We start from the raw sequence: 19,345 nt of genomic DNA, 5'->3' as shown, positions 1-19,345 counted from the left end.
ATGAGAAGACCTTCAAAGTAGGCTTCACTTTAGCTGGAAATATACTCAATAAAAAAAATCTGGGATATAAAGTTCAACTACATTGTGGAGAATCATGTCCCTCTCATGCAAATAATGTGCATAATACCCTTCTTCAATATGCAGCAGAAAAAACAGAAAATAGGTGTATTCACTTTTAGAGTGCCACTATATTAGCATTTAATCCTGATTAAGCATTTACATCAGTAAACAGCTAAGAAAACACTGTACCAAAATGCATATAGTTAATAGGCCAACTTTCCAGACAAATATATCCCTTGTTAATGCCAACGATTTGACTTAATTAACAGTAAACTGAGTTATAAAACTGAAACTATGAAAAGGAAATGTACCACAATATCGCAATAGCTCAGTTTTAAATATAAATTTGAATTAATATTTTGTATTAAAGCTACATATGAATTCTAAATGTTACTAACACATCAATCATGGATTCAAATTTTATTAATGCAAACGGAAGTCTACAAGGGAAGATCATAAAGATTTTTCTCACCTATTCATTCTGAGTGTTTATAAGTCTACTTAAAAACCTTCTATATACTTTAAAATACCACGCTATACAAAATCAAATTAAGGCAACAGGTCCTTTGTTTTAAAAAAAAAAAGAAAGAAAGCTGGATGTGCACTTCCTTGGTAAACCAAAAACCAAACCCATTGCCATCGAGTGGATTCGAACTCATTGCAACCCTATAGGACAGAACTGTCCCATAGGGATTCCAAGGAGCGGCTGGTGGATATGAATTGGCGAACTTTTGGTTAGCAGCCGAGTTCTTAACCACTGCTTTAAAAAAAAAAAAAACCAAAAAAAAAACCAACTATTTTTCAAACATCTAGTTAATGACAAATACAGTTCCATTCGCCCTCCATGGCTTTTGTTCTTCCTAAAGAGAGCAGCTGGAAACACAGCCACAAACACGATTTACTACTGCAGTCACATGTACGTGAATACAGATGTTCACGTGAATGAAAATAGTAAATGCACTGTGAAACCCTGTCCTTGACAGCTCCCTCAAACCCCGATTAAAAACGACAACAACCAAATAAATCTCAAATTTAAGTTGGAACGTAATTTTAAAATAACGGAGTAGTAGTAGGATGATTACTTAACGTCTCCTAGGACATTTGCTTCCAAGATAAATTTTAAAATAATCCACGAGTAACCACAGGTATAGAGATGCTCCGAAGAACAGGAGCAGGTAGCAAATATAAATAGTGTGCATGTTAGAAGAGCGTCGGACATAATACTACCAAACAGCGGACAGCGAACTCCTGGAAGCCTGGGGTTATCTGGCTCAACAGCTAGCATCCTGAAGGCTGCTGAGAATCAAAAGATGAGAACAGCAATGAGCTACTAGGGGGTAAGATGCTTCAAGTAAATGCGAAGACTGCAATGCCGGGGACACTTTAATTGCAGGCAGGAAAAATGAGAAACACCAACATAAGATGGCACAGCGACACTGAAAGAAAGCAAGTTTTTCAAATTACGCGGAGCCCAGGAAGCTAGCCTAAGGCCCAAGCCAGCCTAAGTCACAGATACAGGCCCAGCGGGCAATGGGGAGACAACGGGAGAAACTGAGGCGGAGGGGGCGGCCAGATTCCTGACTAGGACTAGAGCCAATACATGAAAGCCAAGGGACAAACCGGCTTTGCTGGGGGGTCAGTGGGACGGCCGTACAGGCAAGCCTGGGAAGGAGACACCGAGATAGACAGTGTGAACCGCCTTGGGCAGGGGCTCCTCGAGCACTCGTGCCTGCGCATGCGCCGTTTCCCCTCCGTTTCAGCTCCCCCTCCCCCCAATCACGGCTCCCCTCAGAATCCGGCCCGTCGAGGGAGGTAAGCTCAGCCTCACCGGCCCAGCCCCGCGGGATGAGAAGACAGCTTGGCTCCCCGCAAGAACCGTCAGAAGATAATCCCGGGTTTGTGGATGAGAGGGTGGGAGGAAGAGGTGAAACGCGGCCCTACCCTACCCGCCGTTTCTTCCTCCGCCGTTCGCGGTACCGGAGGCTCGGCTGCCTCGGCCTCCCAACCGCCCTCCCCCCCGTCGGCCCCACCCCCCACTCACGTGAGAGAGGCTCCTTCCGCCCTCTGCCCCGCCTTCTGCCCCGTCTCATAGGCCCGCGGCTAAGCGGAGCGGCCACATTGGCCCGAAAATAGGGGACGAGCGGGGGCTTCTTTTACTCGAAGCCCCGCCTGGGCTTCCAAAGCGCCTTAGATGTCGGCGCTTGTGCGGAGACTGCATTTTGGCTGCACAGCCTAGGGCTGTGCTCCGGAAGTGTTTGGGCTTGGGCAGGCAGCAATGTGACTCTAGCAGGGACTGGGAGCGGAACCAAACTCAAAACCTATTGCCATCGAGTCGATTCCGACTCATAGCGACCCTATAGGGTACAGCAGAACTGCGCCATAGGCGCTACAAAAGGTCGGCTGGTGGATCCGAACTGCCGACCTTTTGGTTAGCAGCCGAGCTCTTAACCACTGGCTATGGGAGCAGGACAGGCTGGGAAAGCGCCTGTTGGGTAGCATCTGTTAAGCCAAAAAGGAGGTCCAACTCCAAAGAGTACTTGTCGGTGATAGAACAAGGATTCATCGTTCAATGCTCATAAAGTGCTGTCTGAAAAGCGGCACTTAGCAGTGTAACAGGGATTGTGCTAGCTCCTTTTACGAGATCTCGTTTCGGCTTTAGCAGAAGCTCTGAGAATAGTATGATTTTTCTCGTTTTACAAAGGAGTCGAGCATAAGTTATAGAATCCAGTCTAGAAGTCAAAACTTTGACTCCCAACTCCAGGGTCATTGCCTACAACAGAGCTGCCTTGAGATACCTGAGCCACAGCTGACCAAGGTTGTTTCGGAATGTTACTCAAAGATGGGGCTGAGGTTTGATTCAAAAATCATTGAAAACTGAAATACGGAGCAAAAGCAATAAGATTTTTAAAGTCTTTGTCCTTAAGGAATTTAAAATGTAGTTGGGGGAAAATTGGATGTATACATAACAATGATTATTGACGGTAACAATCATTGATGATTACTTCGCCCTTGATAAGTTATAAATAATTCTACAGCTTTCCCTTACTCTTACCCTTTCTTTATTCAAATGGTATATCCTCTTTTCCTGGTGAATGAGTCATTTGTAATGTTTTCAGTGGATACTGCATCCCAATCAACCAGGGAAAAACCAAGAAAAAGGTGTGATCTGTTGCAGGCCGTCTTTGGAACTCGTCTATTTCAAAATACTTTTCTTTTCGCATTATATAAATAACACATACCTATTTTAAAGTATTTAAATAGTAGATATACTATTAGGAAGAAAGTAAAAAAAATCCCCTGAAATCCTGCCCTGACAAAACCACTTTTAATATTTTCGTGTCTATTCTTTCATGTATTTCTTATTCATATGTACATACCAAATCTATCTGTAAATCTTAAAACAGTTTTTTAAATAAAATTTTATTGGAGAATCAGTACACGTGTTGGATAAAAATAGAAAATACAGACAAGCAAAAAATAAAAACATCACATTCCCACTACTCAGAGGTCACCCCTGTTGTTAACGCTTTAGTGCATATTCTGTGTGTGAATATACATATTTTTCAATATGAGATCACACTGCTTAGAACTCTGCATTTTTCAGTTAATAGCTACCTATTCATTTCAGTAAATTTTTTTCTCATCTAACTTCTAGATCATACTTAAAATTTGTCAACCCAAAAAATATCCTTTGTAGCTGGCTTTCCCAAATCAGCAGCATCATTTCAATAAACTTTCCTCTCACCAAATACTTAACTATATTCAAATTTTGTCGACCCAAATATATTTACAGCTAGCTTTTCCAAATTAGTATCCAATCCAGGATCACACATTGCATGTGGTTGTTATGTCTCTTAAGTTTTTACATCTAGCATTTCAGGAAAAAAAATAAAAAGACACTGGCTTATTGAAGATACAGGCCTCCTGAAGTGAAAAATTTCTTATTTCTGGATTTGAATGGTTGCTTCCTCAAGGTCATTGAGTTTGTTTCTCTTGACCTTGTATTTCCTGGAAACTGGAAGTTACATCTCAAGACTCAATGAATCTATGTAAAAAAATTTTGGGATTCAAGTCAAACATTCTGGGATTCAGGTCAAACATTTATACTCCATGTTTACATTAGACGCAATACATAACATCTGGTTGACACACCATTAATGATTATATGTTCACCACTGGACTAGTGGTGAACATATATGCTGTTACCACGCACTCCGTTTTTAATATAGACATACAGTCCATTTCAGCACTAATACCATATATAATAATACCTTATTCATTTTCAGTAATTTTGGCTTTCAAATATGCTCAACTCATTGACAGCACCTTAGAATATATAGTTAGTGTGTGTGGAGGTGGAATATGGCGCTGGTGTGAGATGAAGGGATGTGGTAGGTTGGGGCCAGAACGGGAGTCTGAATGCTAACATAAGGAAAATGAAGTTCAATCTTTAGAAACTGGGGTGCTCTCAGAGTGACAACATAAGATTTAAGTTTTTAAAAAGTTCATTGTAGTACCAGTGGAGGAGGCAAAACAACGGGCAGATAAAAGTTTGGAGGCTGCCTAATACCAAGAAAACTTGAAGTAGGGCGGTAGAAAGGAAACAGAGAAAACAGGATTCGAGAGGTATTTAAAAAAGAAACAGCGAGAAGCCAGTGAGCAATTGGACTGGGAAGGAGAAGAGGGAAAATGTTTCTAAAAACGATACTCAAGTTTTCTGGTCGGGAGGACTGCGTAGATGATGACGTTCACCAACACAATGACAACAGGAAAGGAACAGAAGCAAGTTTGGAAATGAACTTGAGATAATTAAGAGATACATTAACATTGGGACAACCAATTGAAGATACCTTCTAGGCAGCTGGATTTGGAGCTCTGGAGAGCTGTCCGGGCTGGAGAAAGAGATTTGTAAACGGTCAGCACGTAGTTGGTAACCGAAGCCACGGCAATGCAAGAGATCGCTCTCGAGTGCGTAAGCAAGGGGGAGAACCTCGAGGCAGGATCCTTGGGAAACACCAAATCGAAAAGCGAGGGGAGTCAACTCGCCACCTGCTTTCAAGGCCCATCACCCGCCGAGTCCACACCCCCAGGCGGGAGGGACTTACCGAGGCGTAAACGCGGAGGCGCCCTTCAGGCCCACGCAGGCAACAAACGCCGAGGGCTCCAGAGAAGCCGCTCAGAACGGGGCCCGGAACAGCTGGTCCTCGCGTAGCACGACGGTCCTGAGCCCCAGACGCCGAGGAGCGGCCGCACCTAGCAACAACTAGCGGAAACGCCTCCACCGGAGACCCCAGCACTCAACCCGCGCTCCGTCCACAGTACTGAAAGTCCCTCTCGGGGCCCCGTCGCCCTCTGAGCATTCCGATTGGCGGAGAAGACTATGGGACCTGGAAGTTGTCTTTGTCCGGCGAGGGCTGCCCTTCCGGTTCCGTTGGGTCCCCCTTTGGCTCGGGTACCCTGCCCCTCCCCCTTCCCGGAGCCCCGAGGGGCCGGAGCTCCTGGCGGTGCCGAATACTGACAGCGGCCTTTCCCGGGGTCTGTAAGTGCAGAGGTGGACGGAGCGCCGGGCGGGGGTGCGGGGTCTCTCAAGATGGAGCTCCCCTGGGGCCCTGGATCGGCCGGGACCTGCACAGGAATGGGGACACAGGGGCTGGCCTAGGCCCCGGGGGAGTTAAGGAGCTCTTGGCCCGGCCCACGCGGCGCCCCGCCCCTTTCCCTTCCTAGACTCTGGAGTGGGGAGCCTGACGACGCCTCAAAGACCGCCTTCTGGGACCCCAGACCAGGACCCAGGAGTCGGCTTGGACACCTGACTCTGGCATCTTGTAAAAGGCGCCAGAGCTGAGGCCCTGGGAAGACGAGCTCCGGGACCTGGCTCAAGGCAAGGCCTCAGTGCTAGCCCGTGAGAATCACTAGGAATGCTGACCTAAGTTACCCTTTTTCTTGGGTTTCCCCTCAAATCGGCAAGTGACTATGGCACCTTTTATATGACTGGCCCTATGCCAGGCACTGGGATTCGTAAGATATCCTTCCAGTTTCCAAGGTGAAGTTTGGGAGCCAGATATAAACAAATAACTGCTCATAGGATATATGTATCCATCACATATGTATGGACTCCAAGGCAGTTGCTGGGAAGGCTTCAACGAGAAAGTGACATCAGAATTGTACTTCTTCAAGAGGATAAGGTGGAAAACAGCTTTTCATGCAGAAGGAACAGTTGTAATGCCATGGGGTAATAACTAAGCATAACTTATGTGTGAAGAAAAGGAAATGAGGAATGTCATAGGATAGGATATGAGGCTGGGAAAGTAGACTGAAGTCTAAATAGTGAAAGGCCTAATCCTAAAGGAGATGGTATTTTTTGAAGAGTTTTGAGCAAGAGACTGTGATATGGTCAGATTTGCATTGTGCAAAACCATTTTATTTTGGAGGTCAGCCTATGGAAAAAGAATTTCCATTAACTGATTCTGGACTCTTTAGCTAAAGTCTAGGGACTCCTATTAGACATCCTTTTGAAGGGGTAGTGAGATCAGCCTGATGAGAGATAATGAAACCCTGAGATAGAGTTATGACCGAGTTGTTGGAATGGAAAGGGAATGGTGTCAACCCTCCATAATTAATTGAATGTTGAGGGAGAGAGACGTATGGAAGGTGATTCCTAAGTTTTAAACCTTTGCCATTTGAGGAACGATGATGCCATTATCAGAAATAAAAACATAAGCTTACTGTAGATTACAAGTTCATTTTTTAGACATATTGAATTAAAGGTTTAAATGGGATATTGATATGTAGCTGTCCAGCATAGCGTTGGAAATGCAAATTTAGAGCTTAGAGTAAATGGGGCTAGAGGTAGAGGTTTGAGTCATCAGCGTAGTGGTGGAAGTCATGCGAATAGCTGACATCAGGAAGTGAGTGTTGAGAAGGAAGGAAATATTTTGGGGGAATGGTTACATTTATGAAGTAGAGGAAGAGGAGCTAGTAGTGTAGTCAAGGTAATAGCAGAAACAGAGGTAGGAGATGACACGTAAGAATACAGAGTTCCAACAACCAAGAAGTCCCAGAAATCAAAAGAAGAGAATTACATGGAGGGTCCATTGGGTCGATTCATGCAGAGTGTTTGAAGAATGAGGGGAGAGAAGAAAAAGATTGCATTTCATTATTAAGAGGTAATTACAAAATTTTAGGAGAGTGATGAGGTGATGATCTATGAAATAATGGGCACCTCAACTGGTTTGATGTTAAATGAGAATGAGAAATGGCCACATATGAAGGAGTTTATAAAGCAAATTGACAGGCTTTGTTTATTTACATAACAAATGTTTAGAGACCACATATTCAGTATAGTTCTAAGCTCATTAAAAACATTAACTCATTTAATTTTCCATAACAACTCTATGAAGTAATATTACCATTTGATAGATGGGAAACCTGAAGTACAGAGTGGTTAAGTAACTTGCCCAGGGTCACACAGCTAATAAATGAGTGAGCAGGGTTTTGATTCTAGGAAATCTGGCTCTGCAGTCCATGGTTTTACTCCCTGACTATGTAGTGACTGAATATGGGAGTCAAACGAGTGGGAAAAACTCAAGGACAGATAGGCTCATTGATAAAAAATGGAGAGGCTTGGAAGGAGACCCAGGGTGAGAAGAAGGTAAGTTATGGATTTATATTATTTATATATATTTTTTCTTTCTTTTTGTCTTAGATCATCTTCCACTCTGAATTTCTTCCACTCACGTGCTTTCATCTGTCACTTACAATGTATAATCAGGTCTCCTCTTCAGCTTTGATCCATATATGCAACTAATGATGGATTTTCATGTTTATGTCATACAGGCTTCTCAGGCTCAACATTTTAAAGATCAGATTCATGATCATCCCCTACAGTATTCCCTAGCTTAGTCAGTGACACCCAGTCAAAGATGTCCAGCCACTCAAACCAAGTATTTTGAAGTTATTTTGACCCTTCTTTTGTTCCCCACTTTGGTCATTAAGTCCACTGGTTCTTTGTTTGAAATACCTCTCGTATCTTTTACTCTCTCCATCCATATTGTCGTTGTCTCTGTTCAGGCCTTCATCATTTCTGTCTTAATCTGTTGTCTTAATAGCATACCAACAGTTTCCTTGCCTCCACATCTGCTGCTCCCAGGCCATTCTCCATACACTTGGTTTTTGACTTACTGAGTTTTAGACACTGCGTAAGTTTAGGCATCATGTATTTGAAGTGATAAAGAAGTAGCCTAGTGGAGGTATTTTTGAGTAGCTTGAACTGAAGTTAAGTTTGGTTAAGGTTGACCATGGAGATGTTGATTTAGGAATTTTTAACATATAGATGGTAATAAAACATTGAGAAACCAGACAGGCTTTTCGAGACGGTAAGCCTTGAAAAAGCATAGCAAAAAATCAAGGACTGAGTTTCAAGGATATACTATCCAAATGGCAACTAACAATAACAACATAATTTAGTGAAGCTTGAGGAACAGACTAGCAAAAGAATAGTGGAAAACAGGCTAATAGTTAAGTAACTTGCACATTTCTACACAAAAGTTTAAGAAGAATGAATTGGATCTATATTTATTCGACATAATATCTCTGAAAAACAGTAAGTGAAAAAAGCAAATTGCAAAACTATGGATAGTTTATGTATAAGAAACAAGTGTTTATATTTTCTATAGTTAGCACGTAGAAGTGTTGGTTTTAAAAGGGAAGGGCGGGAGGAAAAGTCTGGAAGGACCAAACTTAGAACAGAGTAATGAGTGGAGGCAACTGGGTAAAGGGACTTTTACTTTGTCTACAATGTTCAAAATTTTTCAAGGAAGGATATATTCCTGTATATATTACTTACAGGTAAAAGTCAAAACAAAAACAAAAGAATGAGAACTTGGAGAATATAGTGTCATGAAAGTTAGCCAAAAGAAAAAGAGGATTCAGGTTTATATAAAGAGTGTAGTATAATCTACCTCTTTGAAAAATAACTTATGGTGTCAACAATGGACAAGCAGAAGATTTCAAAGTAGTCAGGAGAGCTAACGTGAAAGATAAGGTAGGTGAGAAACAGACTGACATACAGCCTTATTATACAGAATAGAAAATCTTCCTTTGTCAGTAGTTACTAAAGCATTTGAGATAAGAAACTTGGGAACTTTCTCATTGCCCATAGCACAGCAGTGAACATGGTCTGACCTAGAATATTTGCTGCTCTTTTTTGGATTACTTTTGTTTGAACAAAGGGAAATTTTCAAATCAGTTGACACATTTATTGTGGAAGTAATTATGGAAGAACTATATAAATATAAACAAAGAAAAAGTGATCTTGTGTGAGACTATTCCTATTACATTTATGTTTGAGAAATAGTACATTCAAAACTTGCTAATAGAAACTAAGCAGTATTCAGATTTAATTGCTGAGGAAATATCTCGAGTGGATTTTTTTGCCCTTTCTTTTTTGCTTTATATTCACGTACAGTAAAATGCACAGATCTTAAATATAGTTTGATAAGTTGTAACCAACATCCAAATCTAGAGATAGAACATTACTTTCATCACCCTAGGAAGATCCCTTTGTTCCAGTATCTCCCCCACCCTTTGCCTCCAGGCAAGTACTGACTACTGTTCTGATTCCTATTATCTAGTTAGTGCGTTCTTGAGAGGAGACACACAACATGATGGTAAAGATTCTTGCTTTTTTTTTTTTTTTTTTTTTTTGCCTTCCTATTAGTCTGAGTAGGAGCCCTGATGGTGCAGTGGTTCAGAGGTACGGCTGCTAACCAAAAGGTCGGCAATTTGAATCCACCAGCCACTTCTTGGAAACCCTATGGAGCGGTTCTGCTCTCTCCTCCAGGGTTGCTATGAATCAGAATTGACTCAGTGGCAACAGGTTTGGTTTTGGTTTATTAGTTTGAGTGGAGCCCTGGTGGCGCAGTGGTTAAGAGCTGAGGCTGCTAACCGAAATGGTTGGCAGTTCGAATCCACCAGCCACTCCTTTGAAACCGTATAGAGAAGTTCTGCTCGGTCCTCTAGGGTCACTATGAGTCGAAATCGACTCAACGGCAAGGGGTTATTAGTCTGAGTAGGAGCTCTGGTGGTGCAGTGGTTTAAGCCCTGAGGCACTAACCAAAAGGTTGGTGGTTAGAATCCATCAGCAGCTCCGTGGGAGAAAAGTGTGGCAGTCAGCTTCCATAAAGATTACAGCCTTGGAAATCCTATGGGGCTGTTCGACTCTGTCCTGTACAGTGTCTATGAGTCGGAATCAACTCAATGGCAATGGGTGTTAGTCTGGGTATTCAGGATATACCATTTGTCTCTTCAAGTAAGGATTTTAGAACCTTGGGGCCTGAAGAGACTTTAATAATCATGTAGATGCAGAGAGATAAACTGACCTATTTCAGGTCTTGCAGCACGTTATGAGATAGAGCCCACTTTAGAGCATAGACCTCTTTACTGTTGCTTATTCCTGTGCTCTTCTGATTTGTTTCCTTTTGTCAGGAACTCAGCTGGTAGTGTTCCATTCCTGTCTTCAGCAGCTCTCTCAATTTCTTTTGAGGACAAATTGGACGAGCCCCCGATCTCTTAGGCTTTGAAGATTGAATATCCATAGTGAAAGAGTAATTCAAAAACAATTTTAGTGAGTTTTCAAAAAGAGTTGCTTGCCTATTTAATGAAGAAATAGGCAGTGGCAAAATTAGGTCTGTCTGGAAAAATATTGATAGTGTAATGGGGGCTTGATAAGGGGCAGGAACAGAAGAATTAATATGCCCTTGTAGTGCCCCAGGCAATAGATGGTAAGGACCTGAATCATGAAAATGACAGTAAGAATGGAGAAAGAACTAATTTGGGAGTCATTTCAAGGATAAAGTGAACAGAATATGGTGACCAAATCGCTATTGAACTTGATCGGTTCTTTACTTTCTTTCAGTTACTAGAAACTGCTATAATCTAGAATTATGTGAGTGATTTTTATGAATATTGTAAATAACTATTACTATATTTAGAAGTTACCTACAGTTTGGGATTCTGAAGTTGAGTATGTTCATAATTCTTACTCTGTTTCATCTGTAAATGGTATTAAGTTACAGTCTACAAAGATGAACAGACAAAAGATGGCAAAATAACAAAGTTAAAATAAGTGAGAAAGGAAGGGGCAACAAAGATAAGGGCATAAAATGCAATCAGGAGTATGACATACATAAATGGCTTACCATTAAAGTCTTCTGTACTTGACACAAATTTGGCTTTAAGTTCTACTTCTGTTTTTAATTTTAAACACAAAGCATTTATTTAAGAAGAAAGACATACAAAAAAGTATACAAACCATAACTGTACAGCTCAGTAACACAAATTTGGCTCTAAGTTCTTTTATTTTTCCTTAATGTAAACCTTTTATTGAAGCATAATATAGATACACAAAAGTATACAAATCGTAAGTGTACAGGTCAGTGGATTTTCTTGGCTCTGTGTTTATAATACCCAATATGAAGAGGGTAATCTGAACATTTACACAGTTACATTACCCGTAAGATGAAACTGTAGTCTAGTTGTTTCATGCGTAGATCTTTGCATTACACAGTTTGGACACAAATTCCAGCTCTAACACTTAATGCTTTAAACCTCTATTAAGTCGGGCGAGTTATTTATGTTCTCCAAGCTTGAGTTACCTCAGATACAAACTGGGGATAATAATAATACCTATCTCATAGGGATTTTAAGGATTAAATGGGTCAATTTAGATAAAGCATTTAGCACTATTCCTGGCAACTAGTAAGGACTCACTAAAGGTTACCTGTCATTTTTCTTATTCTTAAATAAAATTATTCCTTTTTAATTTATTTTAAAAAAGGTTTTTTTAAAAAAGTAGTTTAAATTTTGGTTTTACATTGTCAAAACTATTTTGGAAATAAATCCCAGAAAGAAATTTTCCCCAGGATACTCAAAAGAGGACATCATGATAATAAAGAGCATCTCCACCATAGCTCAGTAATAATTTCATAGGGAAAACTAAGGATTAATTATTCTGCTCATTTTTGTTGAATGAGTTACATAAAGAGTAATAGTTGGTCCTTGCCCCCAAGTAACTAACAGTCTATTAAGGAAGAGAAACTAGTGACAGGAAACAAAGGATAACTGTGTGGCTGGCCTGGAAATAAGAGCTTATCAAAGGGAAACAACAGAGTAGACTGACACGTTAGGGAAAACTTCCTAAAATAAACGGAGTAAATTTTTCTCACGTTCTTGGACTACAGCAGATCAAAGCAAGCACTTTCTTGGGATGCCACTTTGTTCCTGTGACTTTCAATATTTGGATAATTTTTTGAGAACTGATGGTTAGGAAGTAAACAAAACCATACTCTCTTTATCTTTAGAGCATCAAGGAACAGTTGTCCCTGAAAATAGTTGTCTAAAGCATTGGGAGTACTGTCTTATAGTGGAAGCAGTTAACACTCATTTTTGGGTGTGAGGAGGAAAATACTGACTTGATGATGATCATGGTCAGCTTTAATGCGTTCAGGACCAGGTAAACTCTCGAAAAGAATGCCACTCTTGTTTGGCCACTTGAAACAACAATCATTTTATTATAACTTCTGGTTATAAATTGGAACATTCATTGTTTCAGGAATGAATATGTTCCAAACTAAAACACCAGACTCGCGGTTGAGTCGATTGCAACTCATAGTGACATGTAAGACAGAGTAGAACTGCCCTGTAGGGTTTCCAAGGAGCAGCTGGTGGATTCGAACTGTTGATTTTTTTGTTAGCAGCCATAGCTCTTAACCACGCACCACCAGGGCTTCACGAATATGTGAAACTACTATAATTGCTGAGACTGACCAGTGATTATACAGTTTTGTTGCTTTAAATTACCAATACAGTCCCTGTATCTTCTAGATATTTCCTTATTTGATACTCATCATCTTAGTAAAAATTGGTTTGTCTTTTCTCTGATCCTACATTTACTTTTCTACATTCCTTCTCTCAATACAGTTTTTATTGTAATTATTCATTTTTTGTACGTCATACAATGTCATACAAAGGGAAAGCTTATACCTTATTTAAGTTGTACTTCTGTTTTTATTTTTAAACACAAAGCTTTTATTTAAGAAGAAAAGACATACAAAAAAGTATACAAATCATAGCTATACAGCTCAGTGACACAAATTTGGCTCTAAGTTCTTTTATTTTTCCTTAATGTAAATGTTTACTTAATCAGTTCATACTCGAGAGATTAATCTTTATCCAGGAGGCAAAGGGAAGACACTGAAGGATTTTATGCAGGGTGGGATACAATCAGATCTGTGTTTTTGAAAGATGATTGGTGGTGGTGTAGAGGTTGTATCAGAGGGAATGCAAAGTATAAGCCTGGAAAATATTTAGGAAGAGATTCTAGTAGTCCAAATGATGAGTAATGATGGATGCATATGGATGGAGCAGAGGAAATAACGGAATCTAGTAGGGATTGGTTACATCCACATTACTTGTACTCAGAATCCCACCAATTGGCTCACTTGATTTTTCTATATCAAGTATTTTTCTTTCTATATCAAGAAACGTTTCTTAAAAGAGAGTTTAGATTTGTCTGGAATGCACAGAATAAGGAACTGTGCCTCTGACACTGTCCAAAGTTTGTACGTTTAGGTCTGATTTTCATTTTATTACAGAAATATTTGTTGGAATAAACTCACATCAGTTTAAACAGCAGAGGGGTTTGCTCAGGAATAGGGCAAGCAACGTGGCTTCAGTTCTTTAAAATACAAAGCACACCAAAAGAGTGCTTTGCCTTAGAAGAAACATGTTCCCAGTTTCCTGCAAAGAAAGTAGTTACTTCATCTTTATTGGCTCTGGTACATTTTAGTTTGTTTTTTAAACCTTATAGAATTCTCATTTGAGAAGAAAAAAATATATTCTTGGACTAACTTGGGCACTGTTCTCGTATTAAGTATCTTAGAATGTTGAATGAATGCCAAGCTGTTTGCATTGATACATGTCCACTCCTTAGGTGTAATTGACACTTGATAAGAAATAATTTTTAGCTGCATTTGAAAGCTGTTACAGTAGCTTCCTCTTTCAAGGAGAATTTCATTTGGATACATCCAAGCAGATATGACAACACAAATTTGTTTTTGGAAGGTATATCCAGGTTTCTTAATTGTTTGAATTTTCTTAAATTCAACCTTTTTACATTTCTGTTCTTTAGGTCTGCCAAAATGTCTGAAAGATCAGATCTCCTTCACTTCAAGTTTGAAAATTATGGAGATTCAATGTTACAAAAAATGAACAAATTAAGAGAAGAGAATAAATTTTGTGATGTTACAGTTCTCATAGATGATATTGAGGTACAGGGGCATAAAATTGTGTTTGCTGCAGGTTCCCCCTTCTTAAGAGACCAGTTTTTACTGAATGATTCCAGAGAGGTGAAAATCTCCATATTGCAGAGTTCCGAAGTGGGGAGACAATTGCTATTATCCTGTTATAGTGGTATGCTGGAATTCCCTGAGATGGAACTGGTAAATTACTTGACTGCTGCGAGTTTTCTTCAGATGAGCCACATTGTAGAACGATGCACGCAGGCCCTGTGGAAGTTTATAAAGCCAAAGCAACCAATGAATAGTAAAGAGGGATGTGAACAGCAGAGTGCTTCTCCCCAGTCGAAAGAACAGCAGGGAGATGCCAGAGGCTCCCCAAAGCAGGACTCACCTTGTATTCATCCATCTGAAGACAGTATGGATATGGAGGACAGTGATATTCAGATTGTTAAGGTAGAATCTATTGGGGATGTATCAGAGGTTAGAAGTAAAAAAGATCAAAACCAGTTTATTTCTCCTGAACCCACTGCTTTACATTCATCAGAGCCCCAGCACTCCCTGATAAATTCAACTGTGGAAAACAGAGTAAGTGAAATAGAACAAAACCATCTCCACAATTATGCCCTCTCTTATACAGGCAGTGATAATATCATCATGGCCTCAAAAGATGTCTTTGGGCCTAATATTCGAGTTGTAGATAAAGGCCTACAGTGGCATCACCAATGTCCAAAGTGTACCAGGGTGTTTCGTCACCTGGAAAACTACGCCAACCATTTAAAAATGCACAAACTCTTTATGTGTCTACTCTGCGGCAAGACATTTACTCAGAAAGGCAACCTTCATCGACACATGCGTGTACATGCCGGCATTAAACCTTTCCAGTGTAAGATCTGTGGGAAAACCTTTTCTCAGAAGTGTTCCTTACAGGATCATCTTAACCTTCACAGTGGAGATAAGCCCCATAAATGTAACTATTGTGACATGGTTTTTGCACATAAGCCAGTTTTGAGGAAACACCTTAAACAGCTGCATGGCAAAAACAGCTTTGATAATGCCAATGAAAGAAATGTGCAAGACCTCACAGTGGACTTTGATTCTTTTGCATGTACAACAGTCACAGACTCTAAAGGGTGTCAGCCACAGCCTGATGCAACACAGGTCCTGGATGCAGGTAAACTGGCCCAAGCTGTCCTGAACTTAAGGAATGATAGTACTTGTGTGAATTGAATAGGGGCTTCATGCTTACTAGAACTGACTGAGAACGGGGCAATAGTCTGAGTCTTTGTAAGAGTGACTTTGCTAGTTTGACTTCTCCAAAGTTCTGTTCAGGCTGTGGGAGCCGAGTCAAAGCACTAATCAGGCAGCTTACCGCATGGAATGGTCTTGCCTTCCTTTTGCCTGACGCCATTTTCTGTTTTGAGTTATTTATCTGGTGATGTCTGTTTTCCTTTCCCAAGGAGTATTCCATTTGTCTACCTAACATTGACTTGTGTTTCAGACTGACACTATTTTAGGCTTTTCACTGGGAACATTCTGAAGATACCAACAAATTAATAACATCACCTACTCTCCATTAATACATGCTGTGCTAAGAGAAGTGAATAATATTTTTCTTTGGCAGAAAATAGGCTGAGGTATAAGGTGATATTGTTACTGACCTGAAATGAATATGCGGTAGAACTTCTGGTTGCCTGTTGATGATTCATCTATGTCTGGTCAATGAACGAATCTGCTTCTTACCATTTGTACTTGTCTTAGAGTTGGTTATAAAGAAGTATTTTGGTTTGTTCTGTACTCTTTTCAACAGTATTATGGCCCAACTTCATGTCTTTGAATTGTTCATGTAAACCAAAGTACAATATTTCAGCATCACTTGCAGACACCTAGTTAGGGATCAGCATGAGGAATATAATCAGCAGAAGACAGAAGTATGATTAAGCAACAGCGCTTACATGGGGTATTCCTGGTAGCACATCCCACCAAGAAGCCAGATATTTATAATTAATGTGTAAATTACCTGTTGATGCATTTGAAGTCAGGATTGCTCCAGGCACGCTTAAAATGTGCTGAAGTATAGTGGTCTCTCTAAAAACGGGCTATTTGGGAGTGTCTAAACTGTTTCGGAGCCCTGGTGGCACAGTGGTTAAGAGCTAGGCTGCTAACTGAAAGATCGGCAGTTCAAACCCACCAGCCGCTCCTTGGAAACCCCATGGTGCAATTCTACTCTGTCCTAAAGGGTCACAATGAGTCAGAATCAACTCTATGGCAATGAGTTTAACGGGTTGAACTTTGGTTCAAGGACCCCTAGTGGTACAGTGGTTAAGCACTTGGCTGCTAACAGAAAGGTCAGTGGTTTGAAACCACCACAGGAGAAATACATGGCAATCTGCTTCTGTAAAGATTACAGCCTTGGAAACCCTATGGGGTGGTTCTGCTTGTCCTGTAGGGTCACTATGAGTTGGAATTGACTGGACGACAATGGGAACGGGAGAACTTTTTTTCAAAGTTGAGCCGTAAGAAAGGTTAGTTAGTCCATCAGTTTGTCCAATGTACTATAATAATCTCATCTCCTAGTATACCTTAATTTCTAAAATAGATGAAAAAAGTTAAGCAAGTCATAGGAGGGCAATCAAAATTTTGCCTTTAGATTTTCCTCTTAAAGGTATACAGTTGCACCTCCCCACCTCTGATAGATCACTAATACAGAGTTGGTCTTCAGCACGTTATACTTCAGAAATAAAAGTTTGAGTGTTACTTGTTTCTAACCCACGAGTTAGATTTAGATAATAAGAGTTGTAGAGTCCTTAGAGAATCATAAGAGAGTATTTACTCCACCTCCTCATTTTAAGTTGGGACATCCAAAGCCCAAAGAGGTGGCCTGGCCAAGGTAGATACATTATTAAATACGAGCTGATATTTCCTCACTTATTCCCACTATTCTCAGCTTAAACAGATCTAGTACATGATCAAGAACAATACACTAGCAAAAAGCTCTCAACTTTGTGTTTTACCTTTGTGTATTCCTGTTGGAATTCTGAGACTTTGTGAACAAAATATCACAGAGGGATTTATTTATGTTAGTTAATTGTTTTCTGGTTAGAATGAGTATTACACCCTTCCCAAGCAACTGACTGATTTGCTGGGTATTGGTTAGGGAAGGAAAGGGCATTATTGACGAGTTAGAATAATGTGAGTATGATCCGAATGTGAAACTGATTTTGTCTGAAAACAGCATTTATTTAGTTTCCATTAGGCTTTTCTGTTTTTATTTTTGAGCTATGAAAATGCATGCACAGATAAACCAAAAATTAGGCTTAACTTGTATAGTCAGAGGGAATTCTTAAAGTTGTTATACTTTGATGAATTTGCATATGAATTTGATTTGAGGTATAATTTCTATCATTTGTTCAAAGATTTAAAATAATCCAATTGAGTGGTAAGACCAATAGGTACCTTATGAGTGAAGTCACTCATTATATAGTGTAATGATGCCTCCTAGCATTCTGATTTTTATATGGTCCAGCCAAAGTGTACCCATTCTATGCAGTAGTGAGGCACTATGTTTTGCATTTTCTCTGAACATCATTTTTCACAGAGAAGTTTCAAATTGGAGTGCTTCTTTTCCTCAGTTATGTCTGGTTTGTTGCTGTTTCTTTTGTTGTTGTTTTTAAACTGAAGACTAACAAGCATGGGTTCAAATAAGATTGGACTCTGGCTGGAGATTGTTTCTGAGTTCATTTAGTCATTCAAGAAATATTTCTTAGGCCCTGACTGTTGCCAGGCATTATACAAGACACTGGAGATATGAAGATAAGATTGATACAGTCCCTGTCCTAATGGAGCTTAGTCTCGTGGTCTTAGTGACACAATGTCTCAATTTGATTTTATACTAGCAATAATAAAACTGCCTTGCTTTCTTTTGGAGGCCTGGGGGCGCAGTGGTTAAGAGCTCGGCTGCTAACCAGAAGGTCGGCAGTTCGAATCCACCAGCCGCTCCTTGGAAACACTAGGGGCAGTTCTACTTTGTCCTATAGGGTCTCTGTGAGTCGGAGTTGACTCGACAGCAACGGGTTTTGGGTTGCTTTCTTTTGATTACTTAAAATCAGCGTCTTGATAGTTTTGTCTCATTAAAACTTTTAATTCTCACTTTTTGCAAATACAAATCACTAAAGTGATTTAATTTCCTCCATTTCTTGACTGGAGAGGCATTCTGTGTTTCTGTGAGACATTTAATTTTGGTGGGACCTAATTATTTCTCCTTGTTTATACATGTTTCTTAGATTGTATTGCAAAATGGTCAAGTTACTGATATCAAATGTGTTTTATCAGGGAAGATGACTTTTCAAAACTAGTCAGATTCCTGTACAGGAGGAGAATTTTTAAAACTTCAGTCATTCAGCATTCATATTTTATGGATCCCCAGGATAACTAAAAAGGGAGAGGACTCTCTTTATCATAGTTGGTTAAAAAAGATAAATTACTGTGCTACAGTTATGTATTTATTATTTAATTTTAAAGGCAAACTCCAAACTGAAGTGGGTCTGAGGTAAATCAGATGTGGTTTTATTTGTTTAGTTTTTTTATTAGAGGATCTATAAATGGGGGTGACTAGTGTCACTGCTTCTAAAATATTGTCCTAAATAACCAACCCAGAACATCTTATTTCAGCTCGTGATAGCTGCTCTAAATCTGTTGTATGTTAGACATACTATGAACTACCTCTTCACTTATTATGGGGAAGTTTCCTTAATAAAAGTGTGATAATTAAAGCTCTGGTATCAGTGGTTTATTTTCTCATTCTCTCCTCTCGCTTTCCTTTCCAGTTGCTTGAATTTGATTCCAGAATGCCTTCTTCACTCCTATTGTTTAAAACATATATTAATCAAGCATGCTGGGAAAAGCTCTGTTAACCAGAAGAAAATCTGTGTTAACCAGAAGTTATTGTTACTAGGATCAGATGGAGCCTGGTGGCGCAGTAGTTAAGAGCTTGG

General features: G+C 40.0%; 2 protein-coding genes across 10 annotated transcripts in view; one reads left to right on the top strand and one right to left on the bottom strand.

Moving 5' to 3' along the window:
* RABGAP1 (RAB GTPase activating protein 1) overlaps positions 1 to 5,380 on the bottom strand; it is a 204,403-nt gene extending 199,023 nt beyond the window's left edge. For 2 of the 7 annotated variants that reach the window (XM_023730701.1, XM_023730709.1), the window contains exons 1-2: positions 5,166 to 5,380; positions 4,911 to 5,064 (exon numbers count right to left, since the gene is read on the bottom strand). The gene's annotated coding sequence lies outside the window, so the exon portion shown is untranslated. Of the gene's footprint in view, positions 1 to 1,888; positions 1,973 to 2,001; positions 2,066 to 4,910; positions 5,065 to 5,165 lie in introns of those variants that run through there. The other 5 variants (XM_023730702.1, XM_023730710.1, XM_023730703.1 and 2 more) reach the window with 4 other exon arrangements.
* A 93-nt stretch (positions 5,381 to 5,473) lies between these two features.
* Positions 5,474 to 19,321, top strand: ZBTB26 (zinc finger and BTB domain containing 26). 3 transcript variants are annotated; one of them, XM_023730695.1, is made up of 3 exons: positions 5,474 to 7,708; positions 14,246 to 15,525; positions 19,178 to 19,321. In XM_023730695.1, the coding sequence occupies exons 1-3, from the start codon at positions 7,671 to 7,673 to the stop codon at positions 19,183 to 19,185; spliced, it is 1,326 nt and encodes a 441-aa protein (XP_023586463.1). In that variant the 5' UTR covers positions 5,474 to 7,670; the 3' UTR covers positions 19,186 to 19,321. The 3 variants fall into 3 exon arrangements, with proteins under 3 accessions (XP_023586463.1, XP_023586462.1, XP_023586461.1); XM_023730694.1 differs by lacking the exon at positions 19,178 to 19,321 and having other exon boundaries at positions 5,474 to 7,223; positions 14,246 to 19,143; XM_023730693.1 differs by lacking the exon at positions 19,178 to 19,321 and having other exon boundaries at positions 5,475 to 7,708; positions 14,246 to 19,143.
* Positions 19,322 to 19,345: the final 24 nt, after the last annotated feature.

This window comes from Trichechus manatus, unplaced genomic scaffold (genome assembly GCF_000243295.1).
Source record: "Trichechus manatus latirostris isolate Lorelei unplaced genomic scaffold, TriManLat1.0 scaffold00038, whole genome shotgun sequence".
Classification (NCBI taxonomy): Eukaryota; Metazoa; Chordata; class Mammalia; order Sirenia; family Trichechidae; genus Trichechus; species Trichechus manatus.
Note: the sequence above shows the minus strand (reverse complement) of the source record. Positions and strands in the feature narration are given on the sequence as shown.

Bases quoted from the DNA above. Each gene is read 5' to 3' on its own strand.
- ZBTB26 (XM_023730693.1), top strand. From the start codon at position 7,671: ATGGAGAGGCTTGGAAGGAGACCCAGGGTGAGAAGAAG. The intron at 7,709-14,245 runs GTAAGTTATGGA...TCTGTTCTTTAG, and splicing joins AGACCCAGGGTGAGAAGAAG to GTCTGCCAAAATGTCTGAAA.